This window comes from Bos indicus x Bos taurus, chromosome 14 (assembly GCF_003369695.1).
Source record: "Bos indicus x Bos taurus breed Angus x Brahman F1 hybrid chromosome 14, Bos_hybrid_MaternalHap_v2.0, whole genome shotgun sequence".
Classification (NCBI taxonomy): domain Eukaryota; kingdom Metazoa; phylum Chordata; class Mammalia; order Artiodactyla; family Bovidae; genus Bos; species Bos indicus x Bos taurus.
This window is the reverse complement of record NC_040089.1, coordinates 42,115,533-42,140,196: the sequence shown is the minus strand read 5'-3', so window position 1 is coordinate 42,140,196 and position 24,664 is coordinate 42,115,533. Positions and strand designations below refer to the sequence as shown.

Here is a 24,664-nt window from a genome sequence, read left to right as displayed (position 1 = left end):
TCTTCTATCCTGTTATCCATAATATAGTAAAACCCTATGTGTCTGTGAGCATTCTTTCTTCCTTCTTGTTGATTCATTTTAGTTTTTCAGTGAACAGGGTGGGTTCATCAGAAAACCTTGAACTTCTTCTAGATAAGTGGTTCTTAAAGTGTGGAGGTGGGGGTGGGAGGGAAGGAAAAAGATACGAAACTCTCACAGGGAATGTTTCCAAGGAGAAGAAGGTATTTGTGCATAAATGTATCTGCATGTGTGCAGAGAGGAGGGAGCCCTGTAAAAACTTAAAGAAGATTCTGAAAAACATCTGTGTTTATTTTGATTGAAAACCACTGTCCTGCAGGTGAGCAAGTAAGAAGACAGCAGTGCTGTTGGAGTTCAGTATTTGGAGAGGTGGGATGTCTCTGATAGGTGATGAAGTCCAGGAAGTGGGCTACCAGCATGGGATGCAGGTGAACGTTATTGGCGTAGAGGCCAGGAAAAGTGGGGCTGGAATGCTGGGTACGTCCGCCATAGGATGACTGAGCTTTGGCCTTCTCCTCTGTCACCCGCAGCACTTTCCGGAGCATCGTGTACATAATGTGTGTTCAATAAATACTCTTAATAGACTGCGTACATTTCAGAAAAATGTATTATTTTTAATATCAAGTATGTGAGCATGCAACATCGCTAAATACAAAAGTCATACAAGCTCACAAATGACTTCAGAGACTGCCACTCATAATTAAAGAACAGTTTAGGGCCTATTAAGACATCATAAACATAGTTCCTTTCCTGTTTTCACTTGATGATTAGACATTTCCACCCTATTACTAGTGACTTCAGTCAGAAACCACTGCCTGCAGTTACATTTCTTTACCTCTTATTGCTTCTCCAGAGAGAACAATATCATTTATGTTCTAAACCAGTGCATTTCCACTGTGTCTGAGTAAGACACAGGTGTAGAGCATTTACTGTGCACAGCTCTAGGGGTGCTACCTAAAAATTGGAGGTTTCCTGCCTCTTATCTGCTGAAAAACATTTCTATGAATTTATGATATCAATATGTCAGCACAGGATGCTTAAAACTGACAAAGGGTAAATTTGAAAAGTTTACACCTGTTGCACATCAGTTGAAAACCTGAAATTTTCACATTTCTAGTTAAACAAAATGAGTAGCATGGAACATAAAAAATCTACACCATGCTAAGTTAGCAGACTTTATTTCAGAAAAAATGTCTTTTGGGAAGAATAACTCAAAAAATGTTTTAATTAAATTTATTATTATTTTTTAAAAATACAATTGCTATTCACATCTATGTTATTGCTCATCTAGGTAACCTTGAGAAAAACAAATGCCTTTTCAGGACTATTTCCTCTTCTAAAATATGAAGATGGATCTGGTCCACCCCTAAAAGTTCCCTTCCAGATAAATATGCTCTGTAACTGGCTTCAGATTTATGGCATGTGTAGTAGAAAACTCTCAGGAGTTAAACACAGATTCAATTTTTATTTCATCATTTATTAGCTTTTTAAGCTTGTAAAACTTATACCTTATTCAATCTTAATTTCCTGATTTGTGAAATGGAATAATAGTACCTCTTTAACTGAATTGTTTGAGGATTAAATGGGAGAATATGTGCTGTGAAGTGAATAGCATAAAATCAGTTGGTTAACAGGCATTCAATGTGTATTATCAGATCAATGTCTTAGTTTTCTACTCTTTCCTTCTTTCCCTATTCTTTCCTTAAAGTATCAATTCCATGTATATTATTGACTTTCAAGTAAAAGATATTATGGTAAAACTTGGAAGATCATATGAACTTTTGCTGAGCAACGTTTTAGGATGTGAATCTTTTGGTAATTTTATGGCTTGGGAATATAGGGGTTTTTTTCTGGGTTTGAATATAGCATACAAAGTAGCAGTAAGAGGTCAAAAATAATTCAAAAGCTCCATATGACTTCACAATTTAGCAACTATAGATATTCAAAGACAAGCATGATACCACATGCATTAATAATAATATATCACACAGGAATAGAAATCCTCCACATATACTCAGCACTAGTCCTAAACTCTACAAAATCACATGAAATCAATTTTGGAATTCCACAATTTTAAGGATGGAGAGAACTTTACCTACATTCACAAAAAATCTATGAGTATAATAAATAAGGATACTGTAAAAGTGATTGTATGGGTTGAATGTGTTAAATGGACTACCAGAAATTGTCTACAATAGCTTCAGGAGCTTCTTTTTCCACTTGTGAGTGTAAAATAGGTGGATGTGCTTGAATATTAACTGGATATTTTGGATCCTATTGGGTTAAGCAGAAGGAAGTACTCTAAAATTTAATCTTTCCTATTTTCTCAAAGACTTACACTGTTAATTTTTTTTTACTATATGCTTGAGGACCAAGTGATATCCATGTCCCTATCCCACTCATTCAGAAAGTACTGTAGAGAGAGATGAGGGCAAACTTACCTTGCATCCTTCATGTAACTACAAAGGAGGGCTGAGTTCCTGGTGTATCCAGGTAGATTACCCATTGAAAAGCTGCTTAAACTATTTCATATGGAATGGTATCTAAGACCTTGAGGACAGTTAAGTGGGTCTTTATTGTAAAGGTCTTCCTTTTGCCTGCTATGTGTCCAGTAATTCATGAGCCATTGGCATATCACTGGTGCCTTATTTATTACCACTGAGAAATGATTGCATAATACTGACCAGAGGGATTACACAGCTCATAGAAACTTTCCATTTAAGAAACACGATGTCAAAACACAGCAGAGGCCATCAACAGTATTAATAAGGATTTTGTCAGCTTCTAATGATGATTATTATTGTATCAGAATGCAATTCACACTAATTATTAGTAAAAGTTTACAAACATTAAAAAGTGCATAATAACATTTGGATCTGATAGGGCTGAAAAAAGACATGAAAAATACAACACAAGGGCTTTACTTTTGTGATTGGTGTCCACATGATTGCAAGGTCATTTTCTCCATGTTTTTCAGCTCCATGGAGATAAGCTGTCCTCCAAATGTTAGTAGTATCATACAGCACTGTAAGAAATTTGATTCCAGAGAAGAAAATATTTCCAGTGCTTAGTATTATTTTCTATTCTCGTTCCCATATCCCCAGTTCTCAAAAATTCTCACAATTTGAAATAAAAATATTAGTCAGAAAAAGTTCTCCATTTGGGAATAAGACAAAATTTGCAGACTGAACTCTGGTCTGTGCAGACACCAAACAGACTGAATTCAGGTAATATTCACATTAATGGATATTTTCAAATGCTGTATAATAAGCAAAGGAGTCCTGATGAATCTGTTAGACTTAATTCATCAGCAGTGAATTGAGGGGACAGATTGTTTTAAAAAAAAGTGTGTCCTATCTTGTGTACACCACCACGCTATGGAGCAGAATTTTTAGGCAGCCCTTTAAAAAATGAGTGGTATAAAAATTCACAGTAATGTGCATCATTTTTGTTTTTCATAAGCAATCGGAGAAGGGGGGCAGTGCTGAGCATCTATATTGTACAATACAAAACAGTGTAAATAACAAAGCAGGAACACACAGATACATAATGCTAAAAACAGTACTTTCTGGATGGTTCTTTTACTGGGTGAATACTCAGGCCAGAGATATTTAAACTCTGGGGTTCAACCAACCCTTTGCTATTAGACACAATTAAATCCTCTGACATTGTGAGGGGCCAGATGCTACAGGAAGAATCATCATCTAGATCACTGCTACTCTCTACAAGCATTTCATCATATGGTCAGGTGAAAGGATCCATACAAAAATGACATCCAAACACAAGCCACATGATTTCAACCATTGCTAATGCCAGAGGTAGAGAAAAGTCTGTCTGCAGCCACAGCCTCTGCCCCCACTTTTAACAGAACAAGCAGGTTCCTGCAAAGCAGTACAGCCATTTTCTTCTTCCCCTTTTCACTCTTGGACATAAATGCATTCCAGCCAGGCCTGGAGATTGGAGACATCGTCAGGTGTTGAAGAAGGTCAAAGTGGAGTGTTAACTTTCAGATTTTGCTGCTTCTCCCTGGGCTTCCCCACTTTGTTCTGTTGAATTTCGCTGTGCATCTTCTTCCCCTTCTGTTAGAGACATAAACAAGGATAAAGGCAAAATAAAAATGACTGCTTTTATTTACTGACTCTCAACATACCTTTTTGGAAATTTTAGAAATCCTCTATTCTGAAATCCTCATACAAAGTACATTTTCTTAGTAATCAACGCCCCATTAAGAAAACGGCTTATGACTTCCCATAGGACTTAGCCACTGGTGGCTCAGTGGCTAAGACTCCGTGCTCCCAATGCAGGGGGCTCGGGTTCAATTCCTGGTCCAATCCCTGGGCATGTGGCAACTAAAGATCCCACATGCCTCAATTAAGACCTGGCACAGCCAAAATATACAAATAAATAAATAAATATTAAAAAGAAAGAAAACAGCTTAAATGTTTTCAGTGCCAGTGCTAAGCCGCTTCAGTCATGTCCAACTGCGATCCCATGGACTGTAGTCCACAATCCTCCTCTGTCCATGGATTCTCCAGGCAAGAATACCGGAGTGGGTTGCCATACCCTCCTCCAGGGGATCTTCCCAACCCAGGGATTGAACCCATTTCTCTTAGGTCTCCTGGATTAGCAGGCAAGTTCTTTACCACTAGCGCCACCTCAGAACCCCTAAATGTTTCAAGGGCAGACTAATTCTGGTTCTGGGAGAGCGTGGCTCAAAAAGGCAAAAAATAACTGAGTTTTTAAAGTGATTAGTGATGCTCTATGCTTTTGATAAATAGCTGGGAAATCTCATGGCGAGGTCATGGCATGGCACTTGTAATTTCGCTGGTTACAGAAATCAAATGTGTCTTTAGGCAGAAATAAGAAGTGGGGAACAAGCTTACCTTTTGATGCTTGACTGTCTTATTTTAAGAAATATTTTAAAATTGTGTTTTATATTATTTTGAACACATGATGATAACCTAGCTGACTTTTCAGAGGTTTAATTAATTTAAATTAAAAACAACAGTGGAAGGACATCATGTCAGGTGGTTACCCCCTAGTTGCATAGTTATGATGGCCTCTGGCCTGCCCTGATGGAACTTATGTACAAATCCAATAAAACCACCTTCATAATTGCACCCTTAGCAACAATCTAAACACCAAAATGAAAAAATGCTTTCTCCTCATATTGGGTTACCTTAATGGGTGCAAGCTGCAGGCAATTCTTGATTCAAAGATTTAAATATTTACACGTGTTTACTAAGTAACCATGGCTTAGCAGACAAAATATTTGGAGGTCTTGCAAATTTTTACTAAGAATTTATTAGCCTAACTCAAATTCATAGAGGTAAGTAGGCTGTCCATTATTTAGCTGGAAACATTGAGGGCAATTTCTCCTTTATGCTTAACAAGTACATATAAGACACCTCACCATACACCATACTTTGTGCTGTGCCTAGTCACTCAGTCGTGTACGACTCTTTGCAACCTCATTAGCCCGCCATGCTCCTCTATTCATGGCATTCTCTGGACAAGAATACTGGAGTGGGTAACCATTCCCTTCTCCAAGGGATCTTCTGACCCAGGGATGGAACCCAGTCTTCTGAATTGCAGGTGGCTTCTCTCTACTGTCTGAGGCACCAGGGAAGCCCACACCATACTTTAGGGAAATTTAAAGCAGTTTTTCCACATAAAAATCATATTCTGTTCTAAAGGAGTTTCAAAAATATGACACATTATATAGAATGTTCATGTACTATTTTCATTATTAGAGCAATGAGGAAGCCCCCAAGGTATGCAGATAGCCGAACCTGAGATGTGTAGATTATCATATGAAATAAGAACTTGATAAACAGGAGAAGCTCTTGGCAACCAAAAGAAAGAAGTCATATTAGGGAGGATGCAAGACAGTAGAATATTAAAGATGAAAGTGACTGCATAAATACAAGAGGAGGATCTTGACTCCATGGGGCTTGGGGCTTTCTGGGTATCCAGGGACACTTCTCAGGGCTCAGCATAATGCTGCAGACACAGAGCTGTGGCTAAATAGATGCTTGTTAACAAATCAAGATAAACATGAGACAATAATATTGTTGAACACAAACTTAAAAAGAAGCCGAAATATTCAGGAACTACAGAGGAAGTCCCATACTATTCTCAGCTAGTGTTATTTAATTTGTCACCGTACAATTGTCATTTTTTAAATATTTTAGACTTTTGGTCATAGTTGTTATTTTTAGGTCTTTGTATTTAGAATAACAAAGTCAGTGCTATTTATACTTTGCCTTAATCTGGACTTTGTGATTTTTAAGAGAAACAAAATTCTTTCAGAGCCCACTGAATTGCAGTTAACATGTAGAAATATTTTAACATCTGGAAGCATAAAGATTTCTGAGTTATTTTAAATTATTAATATTCAATTATAGTATATTAACATCAAATACAAATGTATTTATGTATATAAAATTTCGATTTATTTAAATTTTAACATAATGTATATTGAGACTATAATCTCTGGTATAAGAAAGGTCTTGTGGCTAATGGGTCTTAATTTCAGTGAAAACAACAACAAAAATAAATTAAACTACACTATGAATAAAAATATCCTCATGTTAAGAGTGGCTAAATTAATGTAGATTATTTAAAATAGAATATTTATATAGAATACAAATTTAATGAAAAAGATTAACAAATTCTCAAAGATTGATGGAAAAAATATATCTACTTCTTTATGCCACCAAATTGGAATGATTCCTTACAGGCTTTCTCAGAGTTAGCAGTTACTTTTAAAAATTAACTCCCAGTAGTAAAGATAGAGAAACAATGAAAACTAAAATATACTTCAGTCTGTGTGCTCCATAGAAGTGATTGTTATGGTTTTATTTTCAACCTGAATTTGAAAAGACCAAGGTATAACTTGCTGACCTGTAATCACTGAATAAAGTTCTGTCCCTAAGCATTTTAAGATAATATTGCCGAGCTATTTCATTCATATGTGTATATTCTGACTCAGTTTTCCAATACTATAACTGGAAGGCTTTGCATAAAAATTCTAATAGCATAGAGGTTACAACAACAATATCAAGTTGTTATCATGAGTCAGAAATTGATCAGTGGTTCCCTAATCATGAACTGCATTTTACTTTAAAAGATTTTTTGCACATTTTTTTTTTTTCAGAGAAATACATTCAGCGTTGATACTTGCAAAAGCTATGGATGGAAGAACTATCAGGGGATTCAAAAGTATTTTGACATGTCAAACTTGTTTTACTTTTTCATTGGTAAAGTTAGATTTGGTGGGTAGGACTTTGGGGCCCGATAATATGACAGCTTTTCAAACTCAGTCTATGATTCAAGGAAAACTAAAAGAACTTCTTACCTAAAACTTGTTTATGTAACCAACTATTTTACTTCCATTCTCAACAAAAATGGTCCTGGAGACCCTTTTATTTTGAAATGGTTCTTGAAATTGAGGTCTGTCAGACTCACCTGTGAATCTTGTTAAACATCTATGTTGTTAAATGTTAGAGGTGGCCAGTATTGTCCTAGCTCCAGCTTTGTTAAATGTTCTTCATAAGATATTTAAGAGCTTTTATAGAGATGAGGATTTTTTTAAAAACTCATGTGTTTCATTGATTGCATTAGTAAAATCAGATTAAGGCCTCTGCATCTGTGTAAGAAACTGTATAGCAGAGTGGGCGTGATTAAGAGATTAGTACCTGCCTCTTACCTTACCTTATATATAAAACTGTTTATGACTCTATTAGGTTACTTCCAAAGGTGTTTTTTTTTCATGCCTTAATCCTGCTTAGTGAAATGCTGCAAATCACTCCATTTTCACAGACGTCAAACAACTCACCTGTCTTGTTGATATCAAGACCTGCTAATTTCAAGGCTAATTCATTGCTGTTGCCACTTGCAGAGGAAACCAGGATATCATGTATTGCATTTCTTCTACCCGTTCTTCCTGAAGCAATAAAATCTGCATATGTAGTTTCCACATCAGTCATTGCTAACAAATATCCACATAGCAGGGGCTACAAAAAGAGAAAAATTGATAGGTAAATGTAATGGTGGACAATGGTAAACACTTAATAAAAACACTTGTTAAATTATTGGCCTATAATATGAATGTGAAATAACTGTCTTGCTTACATGTCTACAAATCAAGTAATACTTTGGTTACTGATAGTCAGGGAACGTTTTCTGTGAAGAGCCTGATAGTAACTATTCTAGGTGTGGAGAGTACATAGTCTTTATCCAACTACTCAACTCTGTAGTTGTAATGCAAAAGCAGCCAGAAAGAATACATTAAATAAAAGTAATAAACAAACTGTATTTATATAAATAGGCATACGGCCAGATTTGGCCTGCATGCCATAGTTTGTGCCGCTGGAGTAGGAAACAGCAACCCACTCCAGTATTCTTGCCTGGAAAATCCCATGGAAAGTGGAACTTGGTGTGCTACAGTCCATGGGGTCACAAACAGTTGGATACACTGAGCAACTGAGCACACAGTTTGTGGACACCTGGTTTAGATCATAAAATTCTCCTTCTCTAACATCATTTTAGTCAGTCTTCAGCCCCAGAGAGGAGAACTTGAGATCAGTAGCATACTAAGGTGGTGGGAGTGGAAGGGAAGGGTTCCATCCTAGAGGTAAGTAGTAAGCAAGGGTGTTGCTTGCAGAGAATCTAAGAGCAATAACAAGACTGGCCAAAATCCAGTTTGCTTTTTATTATCACCAGGCACCAGCAATGCTAAACTACACCAATGATCAAATACTTCTCCCACTCAGTACAGGAGGATAGCTCCCTCGTTGCCCCCTTGGTAAGCCGTTCCTTGAGAAGAAGAATAATCTTTCTTGATCGAATCTTTGAAACAAAACCTTCAAATTTAAAAAGGAGTCAATGAAAGTGAGTTTTCCCAAACAGACATGGTAACACACATACTTAAATATTTAATGAAGGAATATTTTCAAAGTAGAATATGAGATACATGTAATTACAAAAGATCACCAATGTTAAGTCTTTAAGTTCATTTTCTATGTTAAAAACCCATATCTTTTCCTGAAGGTCAATGGCAGATGAATATTAAGATATGAATAATGAATTTCTGTTGGATTGATTTTGTTTAAACAGAATTTTAAAATAACACGATTTCTCTCCTACTCCTAGAGATTCAAAGTACATTTGATGACAGTTTAAAAATGCATAACCAATAATCAAGAGAAAGGAAATTTTTCAAAATATATGAAATGCAGAAGAAGCTAAAATTGTGGAACCCATCATGGACATGCTGAAATAAATAAATGTCACTTTGAAATAAATAGATGCCATTTACAGTGCAGTTCGGGATGGTAGTCAAGCACCTTCCTTAAGACTTAGTTCTTCTTCCGGTGTGTAACTAGAGAGCTATTAATTTAATCTGGGGAAATCTCTCCTGTAAGAGCAAGCTGAAAGAGGAAAAAGGGAAGAGCATAATGCAAGCTTTGAAATAGGCAATATATGAATACTGCACATTTTACTGTGACTATATTATGGATAACATTGGTTTCCAATCACTTGACTATATTTACCATTCTTCTTTATGCCAATGTGATTTAATGGAGATTTAATAAAATCTCCAAATGCTTCTCAGAAGATCCTAGGTTTAGTCCTGGCTTTGCCATTGGGTCATGGACTGATAGTAAAAAAAAAAAAATCACTTGACCTTCTGGCCTTCCATTTTCTAATAAGTAAAGCAGGACAGCTGGATGACATAATCATTAGTGACACTTGAAGTGAGAATTTAAAAAAAAATGATCATTCAAAACTCTATCATTTATAGAATCTTGAATTTGGAATTCCCTTCTGTGACCATTACCATGTTTTTTTTTTTCTTTTCCCCTTACTCTCAATGAAAGCGCAGTGTGGATCAACTGCCCGCCACTTCATGCAGTGTCTTATTAGCATCAAGAACTGCCTTTGCTCTACTGTCACCCTGACGTTCCTAAACATCACCCGGAAAACAGCACGGTGCACTTTCCTTGATCTCATTACTTGATGACTGAGTGTTACCAGAAAAAGCCACAAAATTGTGCCAATTGGCTCAACTAAACATTTTTTACTCAATTATTTGTATATGAGTTGTGCAGAAATTCTTTTGTTTCACTGTGGTTGACTCTTCACTATGCTGCTCTCTGTGGGAAGCATTTCAAACCCTTTCTACTCCACACAACCAGATACTACCTGCCTTAAGAGATGACTCTGAATCTTTCTTCTTGGAAAAGATTAGAATATCTGTTACAAGTTCTCTTAATTTTTTTCCTATCTCAAATATACTTCTCTGCAAATCACTATTTTTTTTTTCTAGATAAACTAGCTGCTTTCTTTTTTAAGGCATGCTACTGATTCTATGAGGAGAAGGCAATGGCACCCCACTCCAGTACTCTTGCCTGGAAAACCCCATGGATGGAGGAGCCTGGTAAGCTGCAGTCCATGGGGTCTAAGTCGGACACACCTGAGCAACTTCACTTTCACTTTTCACTTCCATGCTTTGGAGAAGGAAATGGCAACCCACTCCAGTGTTCTTGCCTGGAGAATCCCAGGGACGGGGGAACCTGGTGGGCTGCCGTCTATGGGGTCACACAGAGTCGGACACGACTAAAGTGACTTAGCAGCAACTGGTTCTATGAAAGTAAAAGATGTTTGCTCCTTGGAAGGAAAGCTATGACAAACCTAGACAGCATATCAAAAAGGAGAGACATCACTTTGCTGACAAAGATCTGTATAGTCAAGCTATGGTTTTTCTGGTAGTCATGTACAGATGTAAAAGTTGGAACATAAACAAGTTGAGCACTAAAGAATGGATACTTTCAAATGGTGATGCTGGAGAACTCTTGAGAGTCCCTTGAACTTCAGGGAGACAAAACAAGTCAATCCTAAAGGAAATCAAACCTGAATAGTCATTGGAAGGACTGATTCTGAAGCTAAAGCTCCAATACTTTGGCCACCTGATGTGAAAAACTGACTCATTGGAAAAGACCCTGATGCTGGGAAAGATTGAAGACAGGAGAGGAGGGCAACAGAGCATGACATGGCTGGATGGCATCACTGACTCGAGGCTCATGAATTTGAGTAAACTCCAGGAGACAGTGGAGGACAGAGGAACCTGGAGTGCTACGGTCCATGGAGTCACAGAGGCAGACACGACTTAGCGACTGAACAACAATGACAAATTGTTTCTATTTCTTATTACCTCCAATAGGACCTTGCTGAATCCATCCCCTACACCCCCACCCTCGGTAATTTGTGTCTTTTTTCTCCTCTGGATTTCTTCTTTGAGTTTATAAGCATGTTCAAGTGTTACCTTACTTAAAAAACTGAACCAACCATTCAACTCAATACCCTTTCCTCAACCTTCATACATCTCTGCACTACCTTCTCTTTCCTTCATCAAACTTATCAGAAGGGTTCGGCTACTTTTATTTTCTCATTTTTCTTGACCCAACCTTTAGAATTTTTCTGTTCCACTGGCCTTTGTATAGGATTATTATTATTATTTTTTTTTTTACAGAGACTACTTTCTTACAGATCACTAAATGATCTGTATTAACATTAAATAACTGCTTCAAGGTTCTTGTGAGGGTCCATCCTGTTTGAGCTCTCTGTGACATGATACTGCTAGTTACATTCTCCTCAAAACTCTCCCCTAGCACAAATTAAAAGGTATAGGGGCAAAATAGGAATCAGATGTATCTGTATTTGAGTCTAGAGTTTCCATTTACTTGTTATGTCATGTCTAATCCCTCTGTACTCAGTTCTTTATTTATAGATATGATAATATACTTAGTTCCCATGATGATCATGAAAATTTACTTGGATTATGTATCTCAAGAGCCTAACACAGTGTTTGGCACATGGTGGAAAAGTACTGATTAAAAAAGAAAAAAACAACAGCTGTCACTTACTTAGCTTTCATACTGTCCTGGTTCCATCCCATTTGACTTTTGTATTCTTTACAGATTTCCCTTTCTAGGGTCATCTTTAGAAATAAGGGCACATTTTGTGGAGATTTAGAATCAGTCATTGACCTTGTTTACTTACTGACTTGAATAACTCATCTAATTTCAATGCTTCTAATTTCTCACTATGGATAATACAAAAGTATGCATCTTAAAAAAAAAAAAAGTATGCATCTTCTATATAGAATGTTCTCCCAAGCTCCTCACACACATGAGGAACTGGCTGCTGAATAGGGACTTCCACTTGGTTTTGCAAACATTTCAAATTCAATAAGAAAAAGTTAGACAATAATAAAACACACAAATAGAGAAAATCTGCTTCATTAATACCCCATGTTGACCATGTGCTATGCTGTGCTTAGTTGCTCAGTCATGTCTGACTTTTTGCTACCCCAATTTTTTAGTTATTTCTTTACTTAATATCCATGTCTAATCATTTGCCAAGTCATGTTGGTTTTTATTTGATGTCACTTATAATTATTCTCTGTAAAACATAAGAAAAACTCTCACCAGGATTAGTGCTGAGTTTTCCCATAACCTGGGAAGAACCCACTTCTGGTGCATTAACTTTAACCACTCACTCTCACACTTTGTATGTTACAGAATAATACATTTATCTTCCCAGATCTTCTCTGATGGTGCATTTGTTCAAGTCTGTTAGTCTGCTTGTTTTTTGGGGTGGGGGAGAGGGCAGCATGCATGGTCTTAATCATCCTGACCAGGAATTGAACCCATGCCCCCTGCATTGGGAGCATAATCTTAACCACTGGACCACCAGGGAAATCCCCAAACTTGCCTATTGAAATGGATTTAGCCATCAAAATTCAGCCAAATCCCATCTTCTCTTTGTTTTCTTTCCCCTATCTCATCAGTTAGTATTCCCATGGGCCCTGATTTGTGCCTGTTTAAGAGCCATGAAATTAAAAGATGCTTACTCCTTGGAAGGAAAGTTATGACCAACCTAGACAGCATACTGAAAAGTAGAGATGTTACTTTGCCAAAAAAGGTCCGTCTAGTCAAGGCTATGGTTTTTCCAGTGGTCATGTATGGATGTGAGAGTTGGACTGTGAAGAAAGCTGAGCGCCAAAGAATTGATGCTTTTGAACTGTGGTGTTGGAGAAGACTCTTGAGAGTCTCTTGGACTGCAAGGAGATCCAACCAGTCCATTCTGAAGGAGATCAGCCCTGGGATTTCTTTGGAAGGAATGATGCTAAAGCTGAAACTCCAGTACTTTGGCCACCTCATGCGAAGAGTTGACTCATTGGAAAAGACTCTGATGTTGGGAAGGATTGGGGGCAGGAGGAGAAGGGGACGACAGAGGATGAGATGACTGGATGGCCTCACCGACTCAATGGACGTGAGTCTGAGTGAACTCTGGGAGTTGGTGATGGACAGGGAGGCCTGGTGTGCTGCGATTCATGGGGTCGCAAAGAGTCAGACACGACTGAACGACTGAACTGAACTGAAGAGCACTAAAATTCTAACTAGCATTATGGTTGATTCACCTTCTAGACATATCACAAGTTCTGACACGACAGGAACTGCATTTTGTTAATATTTTAACTGCAAAGTATTCCTAGTAGAGCCGTTAGCACATTATAAGTGCTGAATAAAAGTATGTTGAAAAGAACGAATAATGAAGAAGAAATATATTGATAACCTTTCATCAGTAGCCACAGAGCACATCCCTACTCCTGATGGAACCTAGGTCTTCTGCACTGCAGGCAGATTCTTTACTGTCTGAGCTACCAGGGAAGCCCTACACTAAATTACCAAATTCTAAAACTCTGGAAAGTTTTATAGATGAAAAATCTGAAGACCAGAGAGTTCAAGTTATCTGCCAATTTTCACATAATTAATTGTTTGGAATGAAGGTCTGCAAATTCCCAGTCCACTCTTTCTGTTCTACAAGGTTGCTTGTCTATGGGTAAGCTACGAATTTGGATAGTTTTTGACCTTGAAGTAATTCAGTACCATTAAATATAACAATATTTTCATTACTTACTTAACCACCATTAACAAACATAGTACTTAGTTTCTATGTTACTTTAAAGATGTATAATTGGATATCTTTACAGATATCTTTCTATGGTCGTGTTTTGAAATAAGGACACATGCTGTGGAAATTAAGAATCAGTCATTGATCTTCTTATATCCAGAAAATATATCTGATAAAAAGAGTTACAGGAATAAGTTAATCTCACATCCATTGTTATTGTCTTTCATTCTGAGTCTCCTTATGACTTTTTAAAACATAGGCTTTAAAAGTAGCACAACCGCTATTATTTCTCATCTAATAACAGTGCTATGAAACAGGCAAAAAATCTTTTTTTTAATTGATCAAAGTAAGTTTCAGGGATGTTAAGTGACTGCTAAATGGAGCACAGAACTATGGCTTAAACCTAGGTCTGTGAGTTTTGCATAAAAAGTATTGTATTCTGCAATAAAGTTCCTTGTTTTTTGTCATTATCATTTTTTCAAATATGCTGCTGCTGCTAAGTCGCTTCAGTCGTGTCCGACTCTGTGCGACCCCATAGATGGCAGCCCACCAGGCTCCCCCGTCCCTGGGATTCTCCAAGCAAGAATACTGGAGTGGGTTGCCATTTACTTCTCCAAAGCATGAAAGTGAAAGTGAAATTGAAGTCGCTCAGTCGTGTCCGACTCTTAGCGACCCCATGATGCACCCTACCAGGCTCCTCCATCCATGGGATTTAAATATAGACTGTCATAGTAATACTCATGTATGTAGGAGTTTACTTCTAATTCACATTTCTGGTAACAGATTTAACAAGATTTGAAATATCAGAGCGAGACACAAAAAAGTGGTGACATTTTCCATGAGAAGATATGAATTAAAAGGTGTACTATGCTATGATATATATATCTGGGGATGTTAATTCCTAGGGATGGTGGTAATTCTACTTGTAAAAGGGGAGCCAATGACTTAATTTGAATTTTCATTATGGTACTCCTAAAAAAAACGAGCTCATGGAAGAAGAAACAGGGTTATGAGAGATGTATTGATACATGTATATTGTGTTCACATTTGAAATGTGTATGCCTAGTTCTCAATTGGATTGAGTAAAGACAATAATGAGAATTTTAAGAGAGTACTTCTGTAAACTTTTCTTCTCCTTAAGCATTTATGAAATATATTTGCTAGACTGATGTGCATCCAATTATAAACCTCAGAAACTAAGTACTTGGGCATTCAATTATGGCACCCATTATAATCATTAATATAATAGTTATTATTGTAAAGTAGTATACCACTCTTCTTACATTTTCTTACTCTAGACAATAAACTTATTTTTCACTAAAAAAACAACAGCTGACAAATAATGCGTATGTAAATACATGAAGGAAGAATGTAATTACATTTTGAAATAAGCTATATAGATGCTAGAAACTAGATCTTTTTTTTCCTCTCTCCATGATTACACTTCCTTAGTGAGTTTCCATTAGGTGCTCAAAACAGTAATTTTTACATGCATAGCAGCTATCTTTCCACATCCAACTAAACATTTAGACACAGCTCTTAAATTTATTGAAATGACTACCAGAGACTGGAAATAACTTTTACAGCATTATAATCACTGTATAATGACTTCTTGCTTGCTTAGACATTCTGGGGAAACTGTTGCCAAATGTTTTGTCTGACAGATATTCACCCAAAAATGACAACAAAAAATATTTAATAAGTGTCTGCTGCTGGTAGAAGTTTAACAGAGTAGCAATGAGCACATATTCTGGCCTTATATAAAATAAACTTGGAAAAAAATTTGGAAAATTTACCAAAGGTGGGCCTTGATTCTTCATTAGACCTTCCTGTTTATGTTGCTATAATTAGAATTTTCTAGACATGACAAAATTGTAGTATTTTTGTCATGTCTAGAAAAGATAATATTCTTTTATTTAATATCTATAAAAATATAATATGCTTTTTTCTAGTTATACACAAGAGATATTTATACTAATATCCAAAGTCTGATTAGAGAAAGGAAAAGACATTTTATTATTTAAGTATTGTACTGTTTAAAATTAGATTAAATTTTAAAGCATGTCTCTAAATATTGATATCTAAAAATTCAATCAAAACTCATGACTAAAAAATAATCTTGTTTTCTTAAAAAAGTCTCACTCTCCCTTTTTAACAAAGCAAACAGTATATTGGTATTCTAAATTTTATTTTGTCTAATGGATTTCTAAAGTGAGATTATTCACATTGGACTTTCCCTTATTCATGCCCTTTATCCTTTTAAATATCATTTACACAAATTGAGAGAATAAACCAGAAGATTTCACCCTACTGGAATTTATAGATTTAAATAGATTGTACTTACGTCTCCTATATTAAACAAATTAAAGCGTCCACACAGATGTATCCTAAGAGAAGTTGGGTCTATGAAGCTGCTTAAATGATTTTTATAGTGACATTGAGTCATGAGCCAAATGGTGACTGGATAACATGCTAATTTTACTCCTGTAAATGGGGACACATGAAATGAGACTCACAGACTTGGAAGAAAGAATGGAGAGAATGTCATCACAGGCATTGAAGTCTTCTAATATAAATGGTATGATTGCTTTTAAAACAGAAGGAAAATACTTCCTATTTATCATTTATAAATGCAATTCCATGACTTCCCAATTGTTACTTTATAAAATAATGTTAAAATTGTTAAAAGTCCTTGAGTAGTTTACTATGTGCTTAGGGCTTGGGCTATACATTAGTGTTTCTGAAACATTTTGGCCTCAGATATCCATTATATTCTCAAAAATTATTGAGACTGCCAATGAGATTTTGTATATATGGTTACATCTATCAATATTTACTATATGAGAAATTAAGACTGAAAATTTTAAATATTTATTAATTGACTTAAAATATAAATAACAAGCCCATTACATGTTTCCACAAATAATATATTTTTAGTGAAATAAAATATATTTTCCAAAGCCAGAAAAAAAGTGAAAAGAATGGCATTATTTTACATTTTGAAATTCTCTGGCTTAGTTTCGCAAATGTCTGGCTTAATAAAAGACATCTGGTTTCTCATATCTGGTTCTGCATTCAATCTGTCTCAATATGTTGTTTTAGTTGAAGTATATGAAGAAAATCTGGCATCACACAGATTTCTTAGTTGGAAAAGTGAGGAGAACTTTAATAGCTTTTTCGGATAATTGTCGATATTTAAATTTTGAAATGGGGAATCTAAAAACCATATCAATATGCTTCCCATACTGCTTTATTAAAATCTATTGTCTACTTTGCACTTTAAATGGATCTTTTGACCACATATGTTTTAAAAAATATCATTTGGAAAAATATTGGTTCACTGGGTTACGCAAAATTTCCAAATGGTACCATAGATCATTATACAATATTTCATTTGTTAGTAATGCCATCTATCTCAGCAGAAAAGTTTTTAAGAATTGGGAAACTGACAAGTTCACAGGAGCAGCTAACACATTTTCTAAAATTGTAATTTTTGTTTGAAAGCTCAGCCTTTATCATTGGCAACAGATACAGTGGGATTTTGCCTCTTTTGAAGTGACAAGTTCACTCTGTTCATTTTCAAGAAAGTCTCTGCCAAATACCCAAGTTTGAAAATCCACAGTTTGCTTGTCAGGTCTTTCAAGTAAAAATGGTGATTCATGAGAAAAGTTGCAAATTCAGCTCTTGACCCAAGCAGTCATACAAATACGTAAGACAGCCATGTGGTTGGTACCTGCTTTAGTGATGCACCAGTTCATCACATGGAATATTAAGAAGACCTCTACTCAAGGGTGGCGATTGTATATATTTTTAATATATTAATATATCTTTACTGTTAGATCATGTACATTCTTAGGTAAATCTTGCATTTTAAAAATACTAACTCTTGAGTGTGTGGTGGTGAAGAATACCAGGCTTACTAGCAGAGTTTGCTGCTGCTGACTTGATTCATGCTAAGGTGTCAGCAGTTTTCCCCACTTTGGTTCTGCACCATTACTGCAAACGAACATCAGTTAGTTAAGTGAAAAAGGCAAATAGCATCAGTATTAGTATGAAAATTATTTTGAACTTGTGAATCCACTGGAAATATTTCAGGGAATGACCTAAAGGGTTTGTGGGACATGCAGGAGTTGGGGGACCAAATTTTGAGTACTGCTGATCTACACAGTCACAGAAAGCTGTCCAACCAACACTACAGAGAAGGGAACCCTTTAGTAAAGAACTTCACTAAGCAAGTTTTTTGATTCCTAAAACATTTTGGAAATATCAGCTATTTCCATGCTAAGCACTATCATTTTTTCTTTTCCTGTATAAGGTATTACTTATTTATCTAATTCATGCTTACGAAGAATCTAGTAACTTTTTCTAAAAACAACCGCCCAGTTTCACATATCAGAGGGTTTCAAAATAAGTCTCAGGAGCTTAGAACAGGGTGCCAGAACTTAAGGCTACTTTAATTCCCCCTTTTTCTTGAACTGGTTTATTTCCTGGTGACACTTTGGAGTGAGTGACAGTAAAGAAATCAAGAACAGCACTCTATTAATAGCAACAATTTGAAAATTTCCACAAAAGCCTCCTCTGCTAAAGCACAATTATAATTCCTGCACTAGATTATGATACTGCATGCTCTGGAATACCATTTACTATAATGGGACCCTTATTGTTATTAGAGTTTGGATAGTGTCCTATCAAAAGTACACTTTAAAAAAGTAATCTTGTATACTAAGTTATAACACACAATAATGCTGACACATATTAATGCTGCCAAGTCAAACCCTCTTTTATTCTAAATCCAAGGCACTGACTTTTTTTTAATGACAAAGTATTGGCAGAATGAATTTTGCCTAACATGAGGAAAAAACAGCTAGTCTTTGATGGTTTTTCACAGTAACTTTTTGATTAATACTACTAGAAATAATAACCCATCTACGTTTGTCGGGGGGAGTTCTTTATATTGTCCCTGATCTTCAGTGTATAATACAAATTCTCAAGTTCAAGAATTTCCAACATTTGATACTAATGATTATTCTGTTTTTCCTTTATTCATCATCTCTGATCTCCCAGTCATGTGATAATTGTGATCCTTATGCCTTCATTTAAGATTATATTTCCTTAAATGACATGGGCATATCTTCATATTGTTTTTGTAAATTCATGACCTAGTTCATTGTATTATTACTTCTCTCTTCCTTCAGCCAGATTCAAATCCTTTTTGTTTTCTTTCCACAGTACCTAACAAAAAAACTTTGTAATGAGAAATCCGAGCCTAAAAGTGTTACAAAGCCAGAAACACAGGCTACCTTGCTTGAGGAAACATTTACAGTATCTAATTAGGCAACAAGTGACCTCAAAGCTACTCATGAATTTCTTTGCTCCTTTCTAGCTGACCTGTTTACCATCCTTAAAAACAACAATTTATTGTTTTGCACTTCTTAAGTCTTATTTCATCTTCTTACTCTCCATAGAAAACCTTGCCTATTGACTTTATAGAGAATGTCAAGGTCATCCTACATAAATTCCTTCAGTTTCTCTTTCTATATCATCACAACTACCATCTCTTTATCTGAGTCCTTTTGCCAACATGAATACTCGACTAGTGCCCCTATTATTGTTCCTTCAATCCTCCCGTGCCCCCCTGCCTTTTCTCTCCTTCTCCAATGCCTATAAAATCACTTACATTTTACCTGTTATAAAATATATTTCATCTTTTAACTCTGTATGTTCTTACAACACTCACCTTTTACTTGCATTTATTCGCAAACTAATCTTCCTGCATCCTTTACATTAGCAGTACCCAACATGTTTGGCACCTTTTTGCTTTTGTGGAAGACAATTTTTCCACAGACCAGTTTGGGGTTTAGGGGGAGAGATGGTTTCGGATGATTCAAGCACATAACAATTACTATGCACTTTATTTCTATTATTATTACATTGTAATATATAATGAAAGAATTATAAAACTCATCATAATGCAGAATCAGTGGTAGCCCTGAGCTTGTTTTTCTACAGGTAGACTGTCCCATCTGTGGGTGACAGGAGACAGTGATACCTAAAGCATATTGCTTGTGTCCAGTCTACTCCATAATCTCGTTTTGGTTACCGTCACTTTGGTAACACGAGCCTTGGGGAGGGGCTGTGCAGCCTGGTTCCAAATAGGTCACAGACTGCTACTAGTTTGTGGCCTGGGGGTTGAGAATCTCTTCTTTACATTGCTTTATTTTAATTCCTCTGAAGTTTAACTTACATATCTATCAATTTACCAGAACTAATCACAAAATTACAGATTAATCACAAAATTCAATGGGCTTTTCATAATAATCATCTATATTAAATTACATATAACATTTTACATTGTTATTCCTCTCTCCTTGAAACCTCTTTCTCCCTTGGCTCTGATTGTGATTGCACTCTTGATTCCCTCATAGTCTCCTTATATTTCTTCTTGCTCTTTCCCTCCCTTATCTATTAAGTGAAAGTGAAGTCGCTCAGTTGTTTCCAACTCTTTGTGACCCCATGGACTATAGCCTACCAGGCTCCTCAGTCCCTGGGATTTTCCAGGCAAGAGTATTGGAGTGGGTTGCCCTTTTCCTTCTCCAAGGGATCTTCCCGACCCAGGGATAGAACCTGGGTCTCCCGCATTGTAGGCAGACGCTTTACTGTCTGAGCTACCAGGGAAGTTCTTCTCTTTTTTGTTCTTTATATTCTGTTTGGTAATTCCATTTGTCCCAATTGTCTTAATTTTCAACTGTGTATAGATGGCTATGAAATCTATAATTTGGGGGCAAGATAATTTTTTGAAGCGTAGCTTGGGAATTTTTACTGCCTATTGGATATTGACCCATGGATGTCCTTAAAAACTCAAATTCATTAAGTTCAAGTGGAATTGCTTTGCTACATCTCTACCTCTACTCCCAAAGCTATTTATTATGTTTATCATTTTGGCTCAGACTGTAAAGAATCTGCTTGCAATGCAGGAAACCCAGGTTCAGTCCCTGGGTTTGGGAAGATTCCCTGAAGAAGAGAATGTCAACCCACTCCAGTATTCTGGCTTAGAAAATTCCACAGACAGAGGAGCCTGGTGGGTTACAGTCCATAGTATCACAAAGAGTTGGACATGACTGAGCGACTGAATTGAACTGAACTTCCATCTCACTAGTTCTTCCCATTCAATCAATTCCCAAACCTCCTTAATTCTATCTATTCAGTGTTTCTTACATATTCTTCATTTCCATTCTTTCTCTGGTCACTCCCTTTATCTTCTCTCTCAACTACTGCAATTACAGGCTAACTACTTAGTTATCTAAACTTATTCTTCTCCAACTTACCCTTTACACTATCACCGGAATTAACTTTCTAAAACATAAAATACTCAAAAATCTTCAGCGGTTCCTATGCTATGCTATGCTAAGTCACTTCAGTTGTGTCCGACTCTGTGCGACCCCATAGACGGCAGCCCACCAGGCTCCCCTGTCCCTGGGATTCTCCAGGCAAGAACACTGGAGTGGGTTGCCGTTTCCTTCTCCAGTGCATGAAAGTGAAAAGTGAAAGCGAAGTCGCTCAGTCGTGTCCAACTCTTAGCGACCCCATGGACTGCAGCCTACCAGGCTCCTACATCCATGGGATTTTCCAGGCAAGAGTACTGGAGTGGAGTGCCATTGCTTTCTCCGTTAGTGGTTCCTAGGAACCCACAAAATATCGTTTTAGGTTTTTTGCATGGCCTTCTGAAATTTGAAGCCAGCCTAATTTACTTGCTTTGTTCTCCTATACTCTCTCTCCCAAGCATACAAAGTTAGATCGCAGTAAACACTTGCAATATCTCTGGTGTTCTCTTCCTGGTCTTCTCAAGCTATCTTCTCAACCTGGAGTGACCTTCTCTCCCAATGACAAAATCCTCCTCATCTTTCAAGCCTAGTTTATCAGCCACACCACCTCCCCATCTCCAGGTATTATGTAATGAATATTTTTATTATAATATTTATTTGCCTATGGACTGAAGTAACCACACACACATGGAAGCATTAATTTTCTTCATGGTGCTCTTCTTCTTATATATTCTTTGACCTCTGAGTCCTTTGAGTTCCTCAGAATGCTTGGCACAAGATTTTGTATATTGTTCTTACATCTGCCAAAAGTATATTGTAGATTTATTTTTAATTATCTTACTCTAGATCTTAATTGTTAAGGTAAATTTGTCAAGGTTATACCATTGTCAGTGGTAAAAGCAGCTCAGAAAGCACGTTTCTTTATTCGTATTTATTTCATTTTCTTGTCTCACAGTACTTTTCATCAATATAAAGAGATGAACTATTATTTCCTCTAATACACGTCTTCTTCTGTGTATCCTTAATTATGACAAGATTCTTAAAAATAAGAGTGGCAAAAAGCACTCCAGAATTCCAACTAATCTATTCTATTTCACTTTATGGAAGGCTACTTCTTTTTACATTATTTTATATAAAATATATGTGACTAAGTAAATTAATACATGGAATAATTTGTTCTGTCCTTTTGTTAAGGTTTTTGACATCATTTAATATTTCAATGGGTTTATAATTCATTTATTAGCTGATCTTTGAGACATCCCTGCTGAGACAGTCAATTAGCTGAAGAAGTACTGCCAGTTGGCAAGTGACAAGTAATATTACTTGTACATTACAGATGAAGAAACTAAAGCGGAGAGAGGTTAGTCGACTTGTCCGTATCTTAGACAGTGAGTGGTAGTACTGATGTCAGAACAGGGCCCTGGAGTTATTCACATCAAAACCACAAAAGCATCAACAGCCTGGTGCTGGTGCTGTTCTTTATTATATAATACTCTCTAAAGCCTTTGTTTAATCTCCTTTTCTGGCTCTTTATGAGTCCAAAGAGGAAATATACTTTTAAAATCTGTACCTTCTCATTAAACTAAGACTATTTTTCTCCATTAAATAAATATTTAGCTTTGGAAAGGATGTTTGAACATCAACATATTTCTTCTCAAAATAACTCATTATTAACTTTTCCATCTGATCAAATCACTCTCAGTAATATTGTCTGTTCTGTTCCAAGTTGTAACTATGACCATAACAAAACAGTTATTGTTTACTAATTATTTATCAATAATAATAACAAAAATATCAAGTATTTGCCAGAAAGGTCACAAGACATTTATGCAAATTGCATAAATTTATCAACAAGTATATCAAATAGGAATGCTCATTATCTCAGTTTTAAAGATAGAATAATAAAGGTTTAGAAACACTGTTATGAAACTGATAGGTGACTTAACCAGTTACAAAACCAACTGACATTTTCCAACATTCATTTTGGAACATACTGTACTTAATTTTTTATTGATGGCTTGCCATCAGCATTTATTTTAAATATGTAAGCAGTTCACATACTGTGTTGAGACTAACTATGTAGGGTGATATTTTATTGACATCCCTACAGAACCCGACTTTTTAATATTATGATTTCTTGATTTCTATATTTTTTCTGCAAACATTTTGCATTCCCACTTCCACATATCTGGTCTACTTATCCATGTGATGGTCTTTATCTTCAGACATCTTGCTGTCGTGGCTATTCAGCGCTGTGACAGTAAAAGCACATTCACTAGGGAACAGGAGTTTGAGAAGGACTTAGAAAATTGACACCTGAAAAATGGCTCTGAAATATGAATAAAAATCTACAAAACTGTGATAAAAACTTGTTTAATTGATATTTCCAACTAATATTACTACAACTCATCAATGGTAATGTTACTTAACTTTCATATAGTTATCTATAATTATACTGAATATGGGATTTGGTCACCTTTAATAGAAATAAGGATGATTTTTCGTTTGTGTTGGAGTATAGCAGATTGACAACGTTGTGATAGTTTCAGGTGAACAATGAAAGAACTCAGCGATACATACACAAGTATCCACTCTCCCTCAAACTCCTCTCCCACCCAGGTCGCTTCATAACCCTAAGCAGAGTTCCATGTGCTATATAGTATGTCCTTGCTGGTTATCCATTTAAAATACAGCAGTGTGTACATGTCCATCTGAGACTCCCTAACTATCCTTCCCCATACAGTACCCCACCCCCAGCAACCATAAGTTCATTCTCTTAAGTCTTTGAGTCTCTTAATGTTTTTAAAGTTCATTTGTATCATCTCTTTTTAGATTCCGGGATATCATATTGCTCCTTCTCTGTCTTACTTCACTCAGTATGATAGGCTCTAGATCTATCCATGTTGCTGCTAATGGCATTATTTCATTATATTCTTTTTAATGGCTAATATTACATTATGGCAATGGCACCCCACTCCAGTACTCTTGCCTGGAAAATTCCATGGATGGAGGAGCCTGGAAGGCTGCAGTCCATGGGGTCGCTGAGGGTCGGACACGACTGAGCGACTTCACTTTCACTTTCGTGCATTGGAGAAGGAAATGACAACCCACTCCAGTGTTCTTGCCTGGAGAATCCCAGGGACGGGGGGCCCTCGTGGGCTGCCGTCTATGGGGTTGCACAGAGTCGGACACGACTAAAGCGACTTAGCAGCAGCAGCAGTGTGTGTGCGCATGCGTGTGTGTGTGTGATATCTTCTTATCCATTCCTCTGTTGATGGGCATTTAGGTTGATTCCATGCCTTGGCTATTGTAAGCAGTGTGGCAATGAATACTGAGGTGCA

At 36.4% G+C, this 24,664-nt stretch overlaps 1 protein-coding gene across 4 annotated transcripts in view; it reads right to left on the bottom strand.

Moving 5' to 3' along the window:
- Positions 1–607: 607 nt before the first annotated feature.
- PKIA (cAMP-dependent protein kinase inhibitor alpha) overlaps positions 608–24,664 on the bottom strand; it is a 100,443-nt gene continuing 76,386 nt past the window's right edge. For 3 of the 4 annotated variants that reach the window (XR_003514474.1, XR_003514473.1, XM_027561238.1), the window contains 2 exons: positions 7,859–8,036; positions 608–4,097 (listed from right to left, as the gene is read on the bottom strand). Coding sequence is in view for 2 of the 4 variants with exons in the window: in XM_027561238.1 (XP_027417039.1) it covers positions 4,018–4,097; positions 7,859–8,009 (231 nt within the window). In the remaining 2 variants the exon portion in view is untranslated. Of the gene's footprint in view, positions 4,098–7,858; positions 8,037–16,345; positions 16,459–24,664 lie in introns of those variants that run through there. The other variant, XM_027561237.1, reaches the window with a different exon arrangement.